The 20,955-nt window shown below is 34.1% G+C and overlaps 1 protein-coding gene across 1 annotated transcript in view; it reads right to left on the bottom strand.

Moving 5' to 3' along the window:
• TBCK (TBC1 domain containing kinase) overlaps nt 1–20,955 on the bottom strand; it is a gene marked incomplete at its 5' end in the record, with an annotated part of 125,268 nt that overhangs the window by 75,991 nt on the left and 28,322 nt on the right. Inside the window, 3 exons of the mRNA XM_019630093.1 lie at nt 856–1,017; nt 2,189–2,225; nt 18,190–18,275. Of these exons, the coding sequence (XP_019485638.1) occupies nt 856–1,017; nt 2,189–2,225; nt 18,190–18,275 (285 nt within the window). The remainder of the gene's footprint in view (nt 1–855; nt 1,018–2,188; nt 2,226–18,189; nt 18,276–20,955) is intronic.

Here is a 20,955-nt window from a genome sequence, read left to right as displayed (position 1 = left end):
TGGTTTTTAGGCAGATTTATCTCTTGGATGATTTTAAGTGTGTTTATAATCAGTAATCACTTTTGCCTGCCTAAAAATATAAAGAACAGCAATAAACTCAACAGAAGGGTTGGTGACAATGAAATTCTGTTGGAAGAAAATACAATTCTTCTACCTGAAAAACACTTTGGTTTCTATAAAATATAGTTTAGTTTTTTTCTTCCATAGATTGCTATATCCTAGGTAACCATGTTACTTTCATCTTTTCAACCATAGCATCAAAGCTTAGACCATAGTTGCATTCTATACGTAAGCTTTCAACTCCTAGATTTACAAGTTTCTCACTTGTGAATACAATGTACAGCTTAACTTACTATCATGCAGTGTATGATGCTGAGTTTCCCTGGAGTATGATTTGCCCTCCCAAAACAGTGTTTCCTTTTCTGCAACTGTCAAATTGTTATCAAGGAGCTATGGATAGGGGAGAGCAAGGTTCCACGTCAATTACATCTCTGTATGAACAAAGATTCTCAAACAACTTCCCAAGTGGTCTTTACTTACTATCAGCTAAAGATAAACAGGTCTGTCCTAAGCAAAAAGGCAAATATGGCACTGCTCCCAGCTCCTATGCCCTTGTGCTGGCATCACTGACATGAAAGTAAACCATGGTGATCTAGAACGATCCAGTTTTGTGTCTACCATGCTGGGCCAGCAGAAGAGGCAGTATTCAAGGGAGAGAATCCAGGGAGTGATGACTAGGCTCCAGCAGAAGAGATGCTGAGGGCTGGATGATTGCTTGTGCAAAGTGCTATAAGAATGTCTCGTTAACTTATAATAAACTTCATTTAGTGATTCCATTTATTTATATATCTATACCTGGTAAATCAGAGAAGAGAAGGATGCACTCATTAAAGCCATTAGCCAAAAGCCGGTCCCGCAGCTGCTGAAGAATTGCTACTCCAATACAGAATGGGAAAGAGGAATTCCCAAGCAGCAAGGTATCCCAGAGGTGGAAAATTTTGTGCAGTGGAAATACATCTGTAAAATGACAAAATATAATTACAATAAAAAACTAAATAATGAAAATTAAAACAATAACAAGCTGCTTTACTAGACATATGACAATTACCTTAGGGTCAAACTATTATTTAAGAACAAATACTACCGAACTGTTTTTATAAAATGTTTATTTGCCTTTGTAAATATATTGCTTTTTAAGCCATCTTAAAAAATTGGTAATCAGATTGGTCAGAGACATGACATTTTCTAACCTCCGTTATGAATCTTGGTATAGTTGTTCCTTCTATTTTTTCCTAGAATTTCCCAGTTATATTTATTCTCATAAGTTTATTTACCTAGATGAACTTTAGTATTATTTTATTATTTTTTGTTTTACATTTTTTTGTGTGTTTTAGCTGAGCCATCCTGCCACCTGTTGGCAGCTGAACGGCAGCTCAGCTCAGGCTGGGAATCAAACTGGCGACCCTGTTGCTCAGAGCTCGCACTCTGGAGTAAGCTCTTAACCAACTGAGCCACTCGGCCAGCCCCATTATTTTAGATTTAGTACTGTTTCATTTCTATTGTGCACTCTAAATAATTGCTTTATTAAACTCACATAAAAAAATCCAATTAGCAATTTTCTATTTTTTGCAGCTTTCTTTCTTTCATTTAACAATACTGTAGATACCTTTCAAGACCAATGAATGAAAATCTACTTCAAATATGTACTCCGTTTAGCATGTGTATATATTGAAGCAGGATAAGCACTGTATTAGTATTTGTAACTGATGAAAGTATTACACATTCATATAATCTGTGTAATTTCTAGAGGGGTTCTAGTTAAGGAAATAACAAAAATATTAGTTATTAGAGAATCTCTAAAAATTAAGCCTGATTTGGCTATAAAAGTTACCTTCCAAAACTTTATGTAAATACTATAGTTAATGTTAATTTCTTTATTGATAGAGGACAGAGACTTTATGAATGTCACAACATGTAAGATAGCTTTTCATCCTACATGATACTCTTTTTGATATTCAGCAGTCAGAACAATTGAAATTTTTTTCTACCCAACTCTATTAATTTAGAATTACATAAGGATGCGTATGTAATGAAATCTGCTGGTACTATCAAATATAATGTACTGGGAAAGAATGGAGCTGTCCTTTTGCTAATACAACATCAAGAGAAAAGGGAAAATTATACTTACGAGTAAACATGGTGAGAAACCAAGGGATGGCATAGAGCTATGAGTGGAAAAAGAAAGGGGTACAGGAAATGGATGGGTAAAGAGGAGAAAAAAGAGAATTAGAATTATTACATATAAATATAATGGTAAAGAAAATTCTATGTTTTGGTCTACTCCATTGATTAAAATATAAGAGAATGTAAATAATGATAATTATTATCGCATATACTCTATTAAATAATGATACCTATTACAAATGCCACAGATGACCCTTATGCCAAGGATTATTCAACAGAATGTTTTCAATACATCAGGGATACACTCAAGACCATGCCTAATCCAAACACAATACTAGCATGCTAATTTCAAGGGCGTCCTTTTCAGGTTGTACAAAAATATTTTTGAGATTTAAGTGGTCCTCATTAGATTTGAGTTACCCTTACTAAATGATTTTTAGACTGGATGAGATGATACTTAATGTCCAAAGTGTTTCAAAAAAGGTGTATTGAAGCATATGCTTTCTAAATTAATAGGAAGCTTCGTAACAGGTTAAAAGTCATAACATCTAGGAATGAAATAATTTGGTCTGTTAGCTGATTGACAAATTTATTTTCCTAAGTTTACTGTCTAGGAATAAACACACACACACACACACACACACACAAAAATTTAATTTTGTAAGATTATGAAAGTGAGAAATCATTCTTAATTTATAAAAGTAGAGTAAAAATTTTTGTCAACAGCAAATATCAAAAATCAATAGCATGGGGCCGGCTGAGTGGCATGTTAGTTAAGAGTTGGCTTTGGATGCCAGCTCTGAGCAGCAGGGCCCTGGTTCGGATCCCACACGGGCCAGTGATGCTGCGCCCTCTACAGCTAAGATGGTGAACAACAGCTCGACCTGCAGCTGGGCTGCTGTGAGCCGCCATGAGCAGCCATCCAATGGCTGGCAAGCGACTGCCTCACCTGGGAAGAGCGCAATGATAATACCAACATGGGCCAGTGAAGTGACATCCTCCACAACTAGACTGAAGGACAAAAAGGACAGCAACTTGTCTGTTCCCCTTCCCTGATTCCCCAACACTGTTCCCCTCCCCCAATTTCCCAATAAAACCTTAAAAAAAATTCAATAATATGGAAAAATCTGAAAAAACTCTAATTTTATTTTATTTTCAGCACCAACATAGCTACTATTAAACAAAGATTTTGGTACTACCTATAAAGTCTAGACATATTCTTTCGGTACCTTTCAATTATGAATTTATGAGTAGAATTGCATATATCTTTTCATTGCACACAATTTAGTATTTATACTACCTAAATGCCAGTCAAGAACCATAAGTAAAATACATCATACTATATTCAAAACTAAGTACTATATGTGAAATAAATCCCATTGCTCGCCACAAGATCATCATTTATATATGTTGATACATAGACAGTCTTTTTAAGTGACATTAAAAATGGGAAAATTGAGGAGTACAAACATAGTTGTCTTCACCGTAAAGAATATGGACTGTAAAAAACAATAAAATATAATAAAATTCAAACTCTTTAGCCTAATTTAAGTTTAAAAATAAAGTCAGTAGAAATTAGTTTCAACACTAATATTCAATTTTTATTTCTTTTAAGGATGTGAAATCGATCACATTTCCCTCTTCCCTCTGATCAAAGCCAAGTGTTTGTCATTTGGAGTCTTTCTAAATTATTTCAGCAACTAGTTAACAATTCATTTTTCCACAAACTGAAGAGGATATGTAATGAGGAAACTACACACAACAGGGAAAGAATCAGAGGGAAAACTTGTCAGGCTGACACAAAAATAGGAACAGTTTATCTTACCACAGGCCAGGATGAAAAGCAAACAAACAAAACAAACAAACAAAAATCCCCAGTAATAAACAAGGTATCAGCATACTCATAGGGTGTTGCCTTAGTAATGGAGCAAAATTATGCTCTAAAATTATGCTGTCCTGGTCTCATTTAATAAAACTTAAAAACAAGCCTTAAAAGGATCAAACTCTTTCAATGTTAATTAACTGCATCCCCAAATAAAGCTTAAGAGTACTTATAAGAACATAAAAATATATAATACCCAACAAAGTAAAATTCCCACTAGAAACCAATAAAACATACCAGCAGTGCAAAGCAACAGGAAGAAAAATGACCAAAAATGTGGGCCAAAATCATTCAATCAAAATGGATACAAAACTAACCTACATATTTGTAATTGTAGGCAAGGACATTAAAATACTTCTAATATCGGTATTCCATATATTCAAATATGAAGGAAAGATCAAACATTTTAAGTAGAGATATAGCAGATACAAAATAAAAATCAAATCAAATTCTAGAGATCAAAAATATGTCTGAGATAAAAAAATACACTAAATGGGATTAACAGCATAGCAGACATTGAGGAAGAAAAGATTAGTGAACTTGAAAACAAAGCAATAGAAAGAATCCAAAATAAAATAAAGACAGGAAAAGAAAAAAAGAAAAAAACCCAACATGTCTTGTGCATCAGTGAACAACTTCAAGCAGCTGAATATATGTTACTGGAGGCTCCAAAGGAGAGGAGTTAAAAGAGGGAGCTAAAAAAATATTTGAAGAAATAACAGCTGAACATTTTCCTAATTTGAAGAAAACTATATGCTAACAGATTCCCAAATCTCAAGAACCAGAAGCACAAGAACCATGAAGAAAACTACACTAAAGCACATAATGCTCCAATTTCTCAAAATTCTGTGGTAAAGAGAAAAATCTTACAATGTAGCTAGAGGAAAAAAAAACCATCAATGAGAAGAATGTTTTCTTGTTGAAAACAGTGAACAACAAATGACAGTGGAGCAAAAATTTCAAGTATTAAAAAGAAACCCAAATCTTTCAACTTAGATTGTATGCCTAGCAAAAATACCATTCAGAAACAAAGGTAAAATAAACTTTTGCACATACAGAAGCTGATAGAATTCATCACCAGCAGTTTCCGCACTACAAGAACTGCTGAAGGAAATCCTTTAGGGAGAAGGAAAATTATGAGATGAAAATCTGGATGTACACAGAAGAGTAAAGAGACTTGGGAATTATAAATATGTTGTTAAATACAAAATACTTTTATTTAAAAATAAAGTCTTAAAAACTTGACTCTTAAGGCAAAAAATAATTCATTGTGGGGCTTATAACACGTAGAATAAAATGTAGGACAACAATAACAAATGCTGTTGTATTTATAATACACGTGAAGTGGTAAAATATTACTTGAAAGCAGACTGTTAAAAACTTGAAGTGTAGTATAAACCATAATTTCTTGACCTCAAAACTAATCACGTTTTGGGTTGGACAACTCTTTCTGGCAGGAGTGGGGTGGTGGTCATTGCACTTGGCATTTTTAAGATTTCTTGTAGCAACCCAGCCTCTACCTACTAGATGCCAGGAGCACTCGCCTTCTCTTGTCAAAAATGTCTCTAGACATTGCCAAAAATCTCTGGGAGGCAAAATTGCCCATTTATGGACCACTGTATAAATCCTTAAAAAAATCAATAAGAAGACACAACAAAGAGTTATAGCTAATATGCTAACAAAGGAGATAAAATAGAATCACACACAAAAAATATCCAATGAATCCAAAGAAGGCAGATAAAATGGAAAAAAAGAAAAAAGGAAACAAAGAATTGATGTGGCAAATAGGATAAAAATAACCAATGGCAGATTGAAAGGCAACCATGTCAATCAATAATCACAATGGTTCTGTGATGGGTAATTTTATGTGTCAACCTGCCTGAGCCACGGGGGTGCCCAGATATTTAAACATTATTCTGGGTGTGTCTGGGAGGGTGTTTCTGGATGAAATCAACATGTGAAGCAGGTTACCCCTCTAATGTGAGTGGGCCTCATACAATTTGGTGGAAGACCGCTGTATAAATCCTAAAGAAATCAATAAGAAGACACAACAGAGTTATAGCTAATATGTTAACAAAGGAGATAAAATAAAATTTGGTGGAGGTCTGTAAGGAACAAAAGGTGGAGTAAGGGAGAATTTACGCTCTCCGCCTGACTGATAGGATGTAGCAGAGAACAAAGCACAGTTCCAGCCGGTGAGGGCCTACACTTCGTAAAGAGCAGTAGATGTTCAGTAAAGGTTCTCTCAGTCCACTCCAGTTAGGGTCTTGCCTTCGACCTTACCACCCAAACTGCTCTTGGTCATCGAAAATTTCCATATTGCTAAATCTAACGGCCAATTCTAATTCTCAGCAGAGTTTGACAGGGTTGACTACTCGCATCTCCTCAAAACATGCTTTCCCCTCAGTGAGCTTCTGAGACATCACATCCACCTGGCTTTCTTTCCCTTTCTGACTGCGCCTTCTCTTTCGCTGGTTCCTTTTCACCTCCCTGACTTAAACATCGGTGTGCCTCAGTTCATGCTTGGACCTCTTCTCACTTTCTCCAATTCATTACACACAGTGTAGGAACTCCCATATTTATAGCTCCATCCAGACCTCTGCCAGAATTCCAAACTCATATGTCCAAATGCCTACTCAACAACTTCACTTGTATGTCTGTTATACACACGACATGTCCCAAACTGAGTCCCTGAGACTTCTTCTAAAATCTGTGCTTCCAAATATAGACTTCCTAATCTCAGGTGAGGGCAACTCTAGTCTTCCAATTGCTCAGGTAAAAAATTCTGGAATCATTCTTGACACTTCTTCCCCCTGCATTGTACACTTATCACCAACAGTCCTGATGGCTTTATCTTCAAAATATACCCAGAATATGAAAACTTCTCACCACCCCTACTCTTAAATTCCTGATTCAAGCCACCATCATCTCTCGCCTAGATTATTTTACAAAAGCCCATTACTAGTCTTCCAGATCCCACTGTTGCTCTCCCTGGGTGTCTCTTATCATAGAAGCCAGAGTGATCTTGTGAAAATGTTTACATCTGAATATGTCACTCTGCTTAACAGCATCCAGTGGCTTTCTGCCACTGCCACTGAAAGCTAAGCCTGCCCTCTAAGACTCTCTGTAATCTGGCCCTGCAATGACCTCCTGACCTCATCTCCTTGGTCACTGGGCTCGTCACACTGTCTCCTGGCTGCTCCTTGCACATGCCTGTCATGCTTCTACCTCAGGGCTGTGGCACTTGCTATTGCTCCTGCTTGGATTGCTCTCTTCCTCAGTTCCTTAAGGCAATTTTTCAAAAGTCACTTTTTCTGTGAGGCTTTCCTAGGCTACCTTATATAAAATTCAATTCCTCCTTTACCTCAGCACTTACCATCTTGCTGCTTTAGTTTTTTATTTCCTCTTTAGTACTTACCACTCACTACCTAACATATCATGTAGTATACTTATCTTCTTTATGGTTTATTCCCCAGTAGATTATAGATCCCACGAGGACAGAGATGTGTCTGTTTTTGTTTTTTTTTTCACTGACGTACCTGGGGTCTAGGAGAATGCCTGACATATAACAGGCACTCAAATATGTTGAGATAATGAAGGAAATAATGAAGATAACCAAAAGGGATAGATTAAAAGATCCACCAGTCCTGAGCTTATACAATTTCTTGAGAAGTTTTCAAAAAATATCAAATAATGAGAAAACTAGTTAATCTTCCTTAGTTAATACATTAAAAAAATCCTTCATATTAAATAGTCAAAGTATTGAAAAAAACGAACTTGAAATTTTAAATTATATACCAATACTTTGAAAATTATGAAAAAGTCATTAAAAATAAATGAAATAAAGCATATTCAATGATATTTGAAAATAACTAATTCAAGTTGAATTAATTTCTTTAATATAACAACTCCTAGGTGCTCGTCAACACCAGTTGCCTCTTACCAACTAAAGTGAGATAAATAAATGGTAATTTGTTCTGTGAGACTGTAATGCCTGTTACTTATTCTTTCTATATTTCTCCCTTTTAAAATCTTAACTTATAGCTTCATCTTAAATAATTTCTTAGGATATTGGTACATCTTCATAATATAGTCTTAGACACAAAAAAAACCCAGCAAAAAAAGATAATATTGAATACTAGGCTGGTTTAGCATTTAATTTTTAAAATAGCAATTACATAATGAAATATTTTATTCCAAATATAAAAATATATAAAAATATCTTATCAAGTTACAGACATTATCAGCTATTTTCTGATTTAAAGTTAGAAACTGAAACCCAATGAAAAGAAATCATACATGCTTTGACTATTTTCTCCAGATCATGAAATTATGAGTGCTTGATTTGGCCTAGTGCTAGTGTACTAAGAGTCAGCTGAGTAAATACTGCCCCCTAGCAATATCAAGAAAGAATAATGATTTTATGAGGTCTTTCCCTGTGGGCTGGTAATGTTAAAATTAGAAATATCAATAGGAGAAACAAAGGCAGGGGGCTCGTTAATTTGATTGTGAAGAGCAGAAAATTATGACTCAAAAACTTGTCAATATATAAAAATGATTAAAAAAAGAAATATTTCTTATAAACTCTAGATGAATCTCTTGTCAAATGGATTTTTATTTACAAGCATATTGTGTGCTCTCTCTGTATATACATATAATTATTATTACAAAATTATTATAAAAGGGAGTTCCTTCTGATGGACTTTCTTAATCTACCTTTTTGAGAGCACACTATATTTTCTGTTTATCTCAAGTTAAATGTTATTTTTACATTTAAATCAATATCAGCCACCTCTGTAAAGAACATATTGATCATTAGTTTGATGCCTTGCAATGGTTCCCTGCATTAGGAAAATGTACATCTAGCCATTCCAGAAAAGGATGCCTAAAAACCAGCATGTTTTCAAAGCAGTAGAGACCATTCATAGATTTTCATAAAACTTGAAACTCTGGACTTCGTGATCTGGTAGTTACATATCTCTTCCAACCTTTAGGATACTTGTGAATATTAGTTAATGGATCTAAAGCATCTGGCAGAGGATGTGGTACATATCAGACATCAGTGTAGGAGTTATAATTATCATCCTTAAGAACAACCTAGAAACTTTTATAATAGCAAAGTATTTTAACAACCCAAAGTTCTGAAGTAACCTCATAAAGCCATCTAACAATTAAGGAGGGTAGGGGTAGAAGGTAAAAAGAAAAGAAGTGTCAAAGTGTGAGTGTTCAGATGATATCTTAGATGAATTCCCTCACATACAAGAATCAGAGTAAACAATAAGTTAGCCATTCAATGAGAAAGACCTCATCACACAATATTTTGCAACATAAACCTGGACCATCCTGTTTATAAAGATGTTGAGAGTAATCTCTGATTTATTTCTGCAACAAAATTTTATACAATTTTAGTGGACAAATGCCAAAGTTAGGTGTGTTTACAAAGTGATTCGAAGGAAATACATTGATTAGAAGGAAAAAAAATCATTAGTTTTATCATTCTAATTTGTGTCCATAAATCTAAATATGAAAATATTTTACAATTATGGGACAAAAAAAGTTTTTCCAACAAAGTTATAAGCCCTGTCAATCAATGTTTTGTTTTGACCACTCAAGTATAAGAAGAACCAGAAATAAGCCAAAACCTGTTAGAGATGTATCTGAAATCTGGAATCAGTATTTACAAGATAGGTATGCTCCGGGTTTATGCATGAAGATGAACAGTAAGTTCAAAGGATATTTATTGATCAGTTCACATATATCTACTTTCAAAAAGAGGAATATATATAATAACATTTTCAGTTTGCTATGTTTAAATTCTTACTGAAATTTTTAACAAAGGTACTTTTTACTATGCCTTTTTACTAATTCTACAAATTATTCAAAAAAGGACTTAAACATATAAAAATAATTATAATGGTTAGTTTTATTTTCCTTATACATCAAAGGTTATATTAATTACATCTTCTGCAAAATAATGATTTTCCTAAAACTAAAAAAAGGAATGAAATAAAAAAATAAGTTAACTGCATAAATATCTTTCTCTTATTCTTGACTTATAATATTGAACTAAAAAAACTATAAAGTAGAAATTAATAATAAAATCAGTTGGACAATTTAATGGTTCTGAGATCCATTAAGACTTTTGGGAAGAATTAGCTACACTTCCAGAGTACATTTCAATTATCTCATTGAATTAAAAAAAAAATTCATAATTTTCAAAAAGAAAATTAAATGTAATTTACTTTGCATAAAAGACTGTAAAACACTATAAAGCACTTTCTGAGAGATGGAAAAGTATCTTAAACAAGCAAATAAAAAAGGCTGGAATTTAAAGTGGTGAGTGGCAATCTTACCAACTCAGACAAACAAGAAAGTCTTTATTGGTATTAGTATCATATCTCCTCTGGCAAAGTATTCATTAACGGTGGAAGCAAAGTAATATATCCATTATAGCTTGTGATATAATGCTTTTCTAAATGTAAACCATATTAATATAACCAAATAAATAGTGCAATATGATCAGCCTCTGGTAAGTCAAACACTGCCAATAATAGTTAACCCCTTAACACTGTGTATTTGGAATAGTGTTGAACAGGTCATATGTATTATCTCATTTAATCATCAAAATAATCCTATGAGGTAAGATTTATTATAATCAACATTAACAATAAGAGGACTGTGGATAAGAGAAACTAACTTAAGTATTTAGCTAGTAAGCTGAAGAGTCAGGATTAGAACCCTGGTCCATTTGACACCAGCGTATAGAGAATGCTTACTCTCTATACCAGCTTTCTTAAATCGTGGTCACAGATTCCTGGAGCTCTTCAAGAGCTTTCACGGATCCACGAATTCAAAGCTATTTTCATAACAACACTAAGGTATTTTTTGCTCTTTTTTTATTATATTAACATTTGTGCTAATGGTGCAAAAAACACTGGTGGATAAAACTGTTGGCACCTTATCAGAAATCAAGGCAGTGGCGCTAAAGTCATATCCTTGTGAAGAAGTAAAACAAATGCATGTTACTAAGATCTTTCATGAGACAAAATGGGAAGACTGTGTAAGGCACTTGTGTTGTGCACTGAAGTACAATGGTTGGTTGTCTTGAAAACAAGCCCTTGGACAATCATTTGAGCTGTGAGTCAATGTGGGTACTTTTCCTAGAAATAGCACTTTTTACTTGAAAGAATGACATATAAAAGAATGAATTTTTTCAGGCTTGAATATTTGGCAGACATTTCTAAAAAAAATAAATGAAGTGAGCCTATCACTTCAAGAAAAATTTCTAGCTGATAGATGAAGATTGAAATTTTGGAAAAGTGTACCTGCCACTGAGCTTGGCAGCTTTCCCAATGCTTAATGACTTTCTGGATGAGATCAATGGTGATACGAATGAATGTGATTTTGTTGATATTGTATAATGAAATGTTTCATAGTTGAAAGATCTACATAATTCAGTGAACAAATCTTTCCCAAATAATCAATGCATGACATTACAAAAGTACGCACGAGTAAAAGAGCCATTCAAAGTACAAGATAAACTGATGGATTTGAGTGTAACAGAGTATGAAAATTTCATTGATATGACTTTAGATTGTACATTGCAAATGAGCTTTAAGAAACTACCACTGTCTGAAAAGGCCTATGCAACTACATGTCTGTGTAAAGCCAGATTTTCCACATACACTTCAGCCAAAACAATGTATCCCAACAGGCTGAATTCTGAAGCAGTAGAAAATCCAGCTTTCTTCTATTAAGTAGAGATTGCAAAAATATAAGACAATATCACTTTTTCATTACAGGGTCTGACAATTAAGTTTGAGAACTTGTTGCAACGATGTTGCTAACCTTTTTTGATATCAGAGGGATTATTCATTATGAATTTGTACCAATTGGACAAACAGTTAACCAAGTTTACTATTCGGAAGTGCTGAAAAGGCTGCACGAAAAACTTAGACGAAAACAACCTGAACTTTTTGCAAACAATTCATGGCTCTTGCATCACAACAATGCACCAGCTCACACGGCACTGTCTGTGAGGGAGTTTTTAACCAGTTAACAAATAGCTGTATTGGAACACCCTCCCTGCTCACCTGATCTGGTCCCCAATGACTTCTTTCTTCACCCAAAGATAAAGGAAATATTGAAAGAAAGACATTTTGATGACATTCAGGACATCAAGCGTAATACGATGACAGCCCTCATGGCCATTCCAGAAAAAAGAGTTCCAGAATTGCTTTGAAGGATGGACTAGGTGCTGGCATGGTGCATAGCTTCCCAAAGGGAGTACTTCCAAGGTGACTGTAGTGATATTCAGCAATGAGGTATGTAGCACTTTTTCTAGGATGAGTTCTCGAATTGTCAGACCTTGTATTTTTTGTTTTGGAGAGCAATTATTTTTTCAGAAAAATGTATTTTGTTTAGCATACAATAGTTTTATTATTGTCATTTTAAATACATAAATCTTTTTAAATGTCTCAGTAAAAATTGACAGATATAACCCACACAAACAAAAACTCCTTCGGATCCTTGATAATTTAAAAAAATGTAAAGGGGTGTTAAGACCAAAAAGTTCGAGAACCACTGTATAATGCTATACTTCACTTCCACTTATGTCTCAACCAGTATAAGGATGTATACATTAGATTGGAAACAGTGGGGGGATTCATTCAAGTGAGGAGTCACTGAATCAGGAAATTTGGATATTTAATGTATATGTTCTTAGAAAAACGGCATCAAAATATTACTTTATCATCTCCGTAGAATTAATAGGCCTTTGGTTTCTAAGATATGGGGCCTTTCTGAAAGGTAATTAAGCTCTATTGTAAGAAAGAGAGCTCAATAAGCCATAGGTACTCAAGAGCCTTAAAGAATCCAAGGTCAGTGGAATGGGGTGAGGACTAATGTCAGGGACACCAGAGCAGCAGCAGACAGGACAGATGCTGACTCTCTGCAGGCGGACTAGGACAGGTTAGTGGGGACTCCTGTTATGGAAGATTTTAAATAAGGTGCACTTTCCTAATGTGTCCTGTAACCGCATCTTGATAAAATCTGTAAAGCTCGTTCACTGTCAGCGGTCTCCTCTTCAGATTAAAATCTAAAATTGCTTTATGTAACAATAACATGAAGGCCAGCAATGAATGAACAAACGAATAAACAAGACAAACAAATACATACATACACATTTCTGAGCAATCCTTTCACATTTTCTGTTAGTACAAACTCAGATGAATATAAATTTTGAAAACGATAGTGGTCAGCTTTTAAGCAATGAAAAAATCAGTAGTCTAGGCATCCATTAAGACTGAAGTTAAAGGACAAGGACTTCGCCAGCATACTTGCTCATCGCTGAATTTGTTAGCTTTATCTTTGGCAGTGACAGTAGGTTCATAAAGCACATGAGAGTACTGAGATACTGTCCTTATCATTTCTCTTAAGGGCCACCTGACTCTTCATAATTTGCATGCTGAATGGTATTTGTAGCATTTTAGGAAAAGTCTCTTCAAGAATGAAGAAGGATACTTTCCTGTTCCTATTTCAAAGGACTAGTATATTTTCAGAGGCAGAAACATACACCAAGACAAAAATGATAGAAATCACCCTGGCCTCAATTTTGCCAAATACACATTACTCACCCTATTTATATGTAAATCACATAACAACCATGACATATACAATCTAAGCATCACATCAGTGCACAATATTCCGAACTATGCAAGCTTCAGCAGTGTTCACTATTCAGAGTTCTGTGACCCAGAGCAAATGGAAAGCAGCCAGAAGACGCAATCTTTCCTGCAATGAGAGCCTGCATTTCAATGACGGAAGACTAATGAGGGCTTAGGTGGATATGATTATTTACTGAGCAGGTAACTTAGTTTGGGATCTTATCACCAAAGTGCCTCCCCTTCCCCTTGATGAATTATCACTTGTGTTGTTAGAGGTACAGAAAGTCCCCTAAACAATTGTTTTAAAGGTAGGCAATGAAGACAATAATTCAGGGGGGGAAAAAAGGAGCTCTGCACATAAAAACTAATGAAATGTTACTAAAAATATGTGATTATAGAGTAAGAAAAATGTTAAAAAAATTCTCCATTTCACTACACCCTCACTTTCATCACACTCTCACACTGTTGTCAACAATCTCTACATTAAAAAATGAAATCTATTTTCAAAATTAAATTTCAAAAGTTTCAACATTTTCATATGATCTACAGACTGGAGGAACAGGCTAACAAAACAATAAAAAACAAAACACAAAAGATTTTCAAAAAACAATCTTCTTATTAACAATTTAACTGTCTTTGTTAAGTATCTTTCATTTGCCCATTCTCTGTGATAAGAAGATAGTTGTAGAAAAGGGAATTTTCTCCAAGTTCAGATATACTTTCAATCCCTTCATTTCTCTTTGTTTATTCTAGGATTTTCAGTAGGGACAGAACCATTCCCTAGAGGGTGTTTGGAACAATATGTAGAATCGTTTTTCAGAAACACATGCAAGCATTTCATTGTCACAATGATTAGGGGGCTACTGCCAGCAGTCAGTGTGGGGGTTGGGAGGCAGGGATGCTCAGAATGTGCCCTGTACTGAGCATTCTCATCCCACACAAAACCGTCCCCCATCCCACAGGACTTCTGAATGTCTCATGAGGCTAGCAACACTAGATATAAAAAAATCAATGTTACTTTAATAGTAATGCTGGTATTGAGGAGTTTTTACAAGAAGTTACACAAAAATACCCCAGTAATTATAGGAGGGGATCATAACAGTGAAGCATAAATACAATAAAGACATTCTATCAAAATTACTGGATTATTGGAGAATTAACTCACCTTGTGTGACAGCACATTTAACAAACACCAATGTATATTCCACCCAGATTTAACAAACATTTTGCCACAATTGCTTCAAAAAAACTAAAATCAAAATGATGTATTATCAACAGAATGGAAGGCTCCTTTGTAGCACTCAATTCAAATTCTGTCTTTTTAAAATTTATGTTGCACTTCCTATAATTTCTGTAAGAATTCCTTTCTAGAAAGGAATGATAAACATGACATTCCACACTGACATCTTCTAGTCAATCTAGAATTTATTTTTATGTATGGTGTGGGATTGAGCTTGGAGTCCCATCTCCTCTCCATAGAGTTACCTAATTGTATCAGGGCTATTTATTCAATAATCCTTTCTTTTCTAATTGATTTATAGAGCAGTCTCTGTCACATACCAAATTCCACATATGAAGGTGTCTGTTTTGTGTTTTTGTTTTATTGGTTTATATTAATATTGCTGTATTAATTTTCTTTTGGTTAATATTTACCTGACATATGTTTATCTCCTTTTTGGCCAATATCTTTACATTTTTATGTTTACCTTTTATATACAGCATATAGATACAGTTTTAAAAGTATCTGAAAATTTCCTTTATAAGGCAATCTAACTAGCTTATGTTCTTGTTCTATGTTCTTTCTGTTTTTACAGGATTGGCTAACTTTTTCCTTTGTTCCACATACACTCCTTCTATTGGTTTAAAAGTTATAAATTCTCTTTCGATTCTCTTAGTGATTACCATGAAAATTTTAATATGCATTCTTGTACTTCTGCATTTCTTCAGAGCAGAGACACTGACTGCCCTTTCTTCTGGATTATCTTTTCAAATACGATTGTATAAAAACAGCTTTGGAAAACAGAATCTCTCTATGCAACAAAGACAGGTTTCCTTACAGCCTTGAAAGAAAAAGATCATGTTTTTCTCTCTCCAGGGCAAAGGGAAGGGGTGCTTACTGCAAATTTTTAAAACACTCAAATTCCCTAAGCTCAGGGCTTCTCTCCCATAATGTAATCCATTGCATATGCAGGTACCACCTGAACTCCTACTTTGTCTCCATAGGACTTGGGGGCAAGGGGAACCAACACAAACATGCTCACGGCCATGCTGCTTGCTGTGCTGTGATTAATCAAGTCCTCTGTCTCAGACCCAGGAGCCTTGTGTTTTCTGCCAGTGTCCACGAAACAGTAACAGGCTCATTTTGTAGCTTTTAAGGAGGGTAAAATCAAGTCCCAGATCTGAAAGGATCCCTGAATTGATGTCTGATTAAAATGAGCGTATTAACTTTACCCACAAACAATGAAAAAAAACATTAGAACACTAATGTGGGTCGCTGAGGTCCCATCTACTCTTACCTTTTATGTCACTGTTATCTAGAACTTTATTTCCATCTTGCTATTAGCTTTTCCCAAATCAATTTTACATATTGTTTTATCATTGTTTAATTAGATTTACAGACTTTTGAGGATTAGGTGAGTGGTTTGTTTAAAGAGGGTGGAACAGTGCTTGGCACACAGTAAACACTTGATATGTGCTCACATTATTGTGTTTTAAAGATGTTTTTTATTCACCACTGCTTATTCCACCATTCAGAATTCCATTTTTATGAATAACTAAAGCAGAGATAAATTATTTTTCCTTTTGTGATTCCTTTCTTAATACCATCTATATTCATGAATATGTCTAAGGATTTAATAGACTGTCGTTATAATTTTATACATATTTTTCTACATAAATGTTTTCTGTCAATCTATAACATTGACTGAACCAATGTACTTTTCTGTTCAGCACTGAACACAACTAGGTACTTTCAAGAAAAAATTTCAAAAGTAATTATCCATTCTTGTAGTCTCTATCTTAGTTATTAATATTTTTTTCCTCAAAATCTAACACCATTACCAACTCGGCAGTTGGTATCTCTCTAATTTCTTCAAGTATAACCATAAGATTTAATATAATATTGTCTTGTATTATACCTCACATTTATAATGTAAAACATGAAAGTTAGGGCTATATAAAAATGAATACTTTATAAGAAAATATGTATACTGGTTAAATTTTTTACAAAGTTTTTCATCTGTGTCCATAATTATAATGGGGCTTGTCCTTATTTTACACGTTTGTTTTGTAATCTGTGTACATCATATTCTTTTGGAGCCCTCACTGAATAAACCATGTATTCAAATAAAAGGTATTTCTCCATAACCCTAGGAGCAAATGACAGTGAATATGTTAAGGGTGGTTGCTTTAGGCCTGATGATCACATCACAGCGAGTTACAGCAATGAGTAATGAACTAGGAGTGAGTACACCTATGTTTTAATCTCAGTTCTCCCAATGGAAGATGGACCAGACTGGCTGCAGAGGGTTGTCAAATGATGTAAATTAAATTTTGAGTTTTGTGACTAATTTTGTTATCTTCACAAACACTAAATTTCTTATCTATTAAACACTGAAATTATCTGCTTCATACACCATATAGATTAGTTTTGAAAATTAAATGAAATAACATTTATGAAAGTATTTTTAACTTCAAAGCACTCTACAAGTATTTGTACTGTGTTACTGTTAACAATTTAAACGTATTAATGGAATATTAATATAAACACTTTTCACCCTTAATCTTGACCATGGATATGCCGGTCTCTGGATATAAGCCTTAAGAGGAAAGGCATGATGAGGAAACAAAGAAGGTTAAGAGGGAGTAAGGAGATCTCCATCTCAAAAAGCATTTTTGAGGTTTATAAAAACACATGATACTCTATTCCAGCTTCCCCTGAAAAGAGGCTTGATTCCACAGATGAGTAACAGGCTAAGCCATACCCTGCTAACCTTTTCAAGTCAACTGACTTTTAGCTTAATATGGGCTACGGAGATGCCTATAAAGTAAGGCAAAATCTCGTAAAGCTCCCCAGGTAACATACCAAGCAAGCAAAACACAGAAGAAGCTACTTAAGAATTCATGAAGTTCAAATTTCATAACTTCTTAAAAAATAGGCCCAAGGATCATAAAATCCAAGTGAAAACCCACAGCACAGTTTCATGTAACAGTAACATTGATCGGTTTGTCAAAATAATTTGATAGTATCAAGTATGTTAAAAAAAATAAGACACTCTCCCTTTACTTAAGACCATGGAAGGTAGTCACACAGGCGTTATAACAGAAGGCTGTAATTAGCAGCAGGAACTTGTTCTGATATGTACTTCTTATGACAACAAAACTAAAAACAGCACTCTTTGTGCTGCCAATTTCTGCTTTATTTTTTATTTCATGTTAATTAATGCACCAAGTACTTACATCTGGAATAAATCCAATCTCATTGAGATGATTGCTCAGCTCCGGGTCATGGAATGCAATCATCTGAGAGAACACAGTCAGATACTCTGAAATGACAATGACGTTTATGACAATCATTTTTACACAGTGCCTCAAATACAGACATTAAATTCACAGAGATGAGTTTTATGTATATTTTGAGTGAAATTTAATTTTTCCATGAAGAAAACCTGCTTTAATAGGTTATGTTCTGCTTTGTTACCATTTGAATCACTTACTGCTAATTATCAAACAAATATACCAACAGACTATGATGCAACTTATTTTCTCTACCTTTGGAGTTATCAGTTCATTTCCTAAATCAAAATTATATACATGATGAATGAATATTTTCCTATTAAGTTCTACAAATACATTTTCTCTAGTGATATTAAATCTTGCATTTATTTTATGTTCAGAAAGTGTAACAGAAGGAACAACACTTTTTAGCAGTCATAAATAAAATAATTATGCCTCAAATTTACTTATATATACATATATAGGCATTTGTACCAGTTCTAATTTATTTTCATCTAAGACTCTGCATTTGGCATAGTAGAAATAAGAATTAGCATCATGTTACTTAGAAAATAGGCATACAGTAGGTAATTAAATATTGTAGATACTAATTCTATTCTAATTAATAGGGTTCAGTTGCATATGGGGAATATTTTCTTATTTTTTCCGTTCTTTCAACAATTTACTTTTATTGCCAATTTACTCACTATATACTTACGCTTGTAACAAGCTACTCAAGGACAGGCAAGTAACCACCATTTTTTTACATATTAAAAAATGAAAACGTATTTCAGTAACCTCAACTTTTTATCTTTTTTGAGACTGAAATGACAATAGCCCAAAGAAAGTTTTCCCTTAGTTAATAATTTTAACTCCTTCCTTCAATAAAGTTATAGATCTATTTTTTCAAAGCAATTATTTGCTGAAAATAACTTCCAAATATACTGTATGACTTTTTTAGTTTTTAAAGTTCTTTAGTTTTAATATATCAAGAAATAGTATAAAATCCTTGACAATCTGTTGGTACAAGAAGGCTTCTCTTATTTTCCTCATTTAAACTTTGCTTCTAATGACCACAATGTATTTTATAATTATTTACCTATAAGCAATGTCACATATTTTACAAAGAGGAACATCAAGTTAAAAAAAAAATGAAGAGGTACTGTATCCAATAGTGCAACAAAATCCTATTAATCCACTGTCCCACCTTTTCCTCTAAGAACAAAAAAAGGTACAATTTATATCAGCTTCAAGAGTTACAGATTAAAGTGCAGACCCAGGACAAACCCCAAGGCCCCAGGAAACTTTGGGGTTTAATTTTTCTTTACTTTTTTTTTCCTTCCAATTAGTGATGGTATGTTTGTGGTCATAATTTACCTAGAAGTCAGAAGTATGCAACGTCAACAATCATAAGAATTCAACTGTGTGTTTATGAAAGCATTTACTTATTAATTTATAAAAACATGCTTGATTTCAAACCAGAAAATCATGGCTCAGGCCATTTTCCACATCTCTAATTAGCTGCAGGAACTTGTTCAGATATGGATTTCAGCTCCAGTTTACTAAATATCATTCATATTTGAGCCTGATAAAAGGTAATTAATTACATGGCCAATTAAGGATCTACTGAAGAAATAATCCATCACAAAAACATTTTCTTTGTGTTTTGTTGAAAATTGATGGCTGGATTTAAATATGTGTTATAAATAATATACACAAATATGTGTATACATTTATTTTATATATTATTTAACATGTAAATATAAGTTAAAAGACTGGCATAAGTTTTGGTTGCTCAGGATAGGCTTTTAGAATGACTAACAGTATGGCTTGTTATATTCAGAAAAAATTTTTACTTTACAGGGGGATATGATAGAACTGAGGAAATCAGCACTATGTCATATTTCATTGTCACTTCAATAATGCATTTAAAAGTTCCCTAAAGTAAAAAAAAAGAAATGCATATGTCCTTTGATTTGTAAACCAACCTAATAGAATGTAAGCTACAGAATTAAATAGTCAGAATAAAACAAAGGATTCTAGAGATTTACACTGGCTCTTTTAAAATGTTCACAGAACACTCTAATTGTGATTTATAATAAAGATATGCATAGGGAGTATTTGAGATCTTACTCCCTGGCATATGTTGTCAGTTTCGCTCAAATGAACTCATAAAAACAACTAACTGACTAAATAAAAAATATATTATTTAGAGGCATAAAATAACCCCCAAAATAATATTTTCTAACTTATAGGTGACTTGTATAAGATTAAATGCTATTTTTTTTTCTTTTTAAATTAAGGTATTTATGAAATGCCCCCCTTAAACTTCCAGTGAAGTTTAATGCTGCACTGCTGTGCAAAAGCATGTCTAACGTAAATTTTGTTTCAATGACACTTTATATTTTTCATTTTTTGCAATGAAATATAAACTGAAAATACATTTTATTTTTTCCTTCTAGTCCATCAGCATTAAAACGCCAGAGGGCCCCGGTTCGGATCCCACATATGAGGGCCAGTGTTACTGCCCTCCACAGCTAAGATGCTGAACAGCAGCTCGACCTGGAGCTGGGCTGCCATGGGTTGCCGGCAATGGGGTATGCTGCAGCCCCTGTGGCAGTGGGTTGCCATGGGCTACCGTGTGTAGCCAGCAGCCAGCATGAGCGGCCTTCCAGAAGCTGGCGACTGATGTACCTCACCCGGGAAGAGCGCAATGATGGTGCCAACTTG

The sequence above is a fragment of the Hipposideros armiger genome, unplaced genomic scaffold (genome assembly GCF_001890085.2).
Source record: "Hipposideros armiger isolate ML-2016 unplaced genomic scaffold, ASM189008v1 scaffold_892, whole genome shotgun sequence".
NCBI classification, from domain to species: Eukaryota; Metazoa; Chordata; class Mammalia; order Chiroptera; family Hipposideridae; genus Hipposideros; species Hipposideros armiger.
The sequence above is the reverse complement of the archived record's forward strand: the minus strand, read 5'-3'. Positions and strand labels throughout refer to the sequence as shown.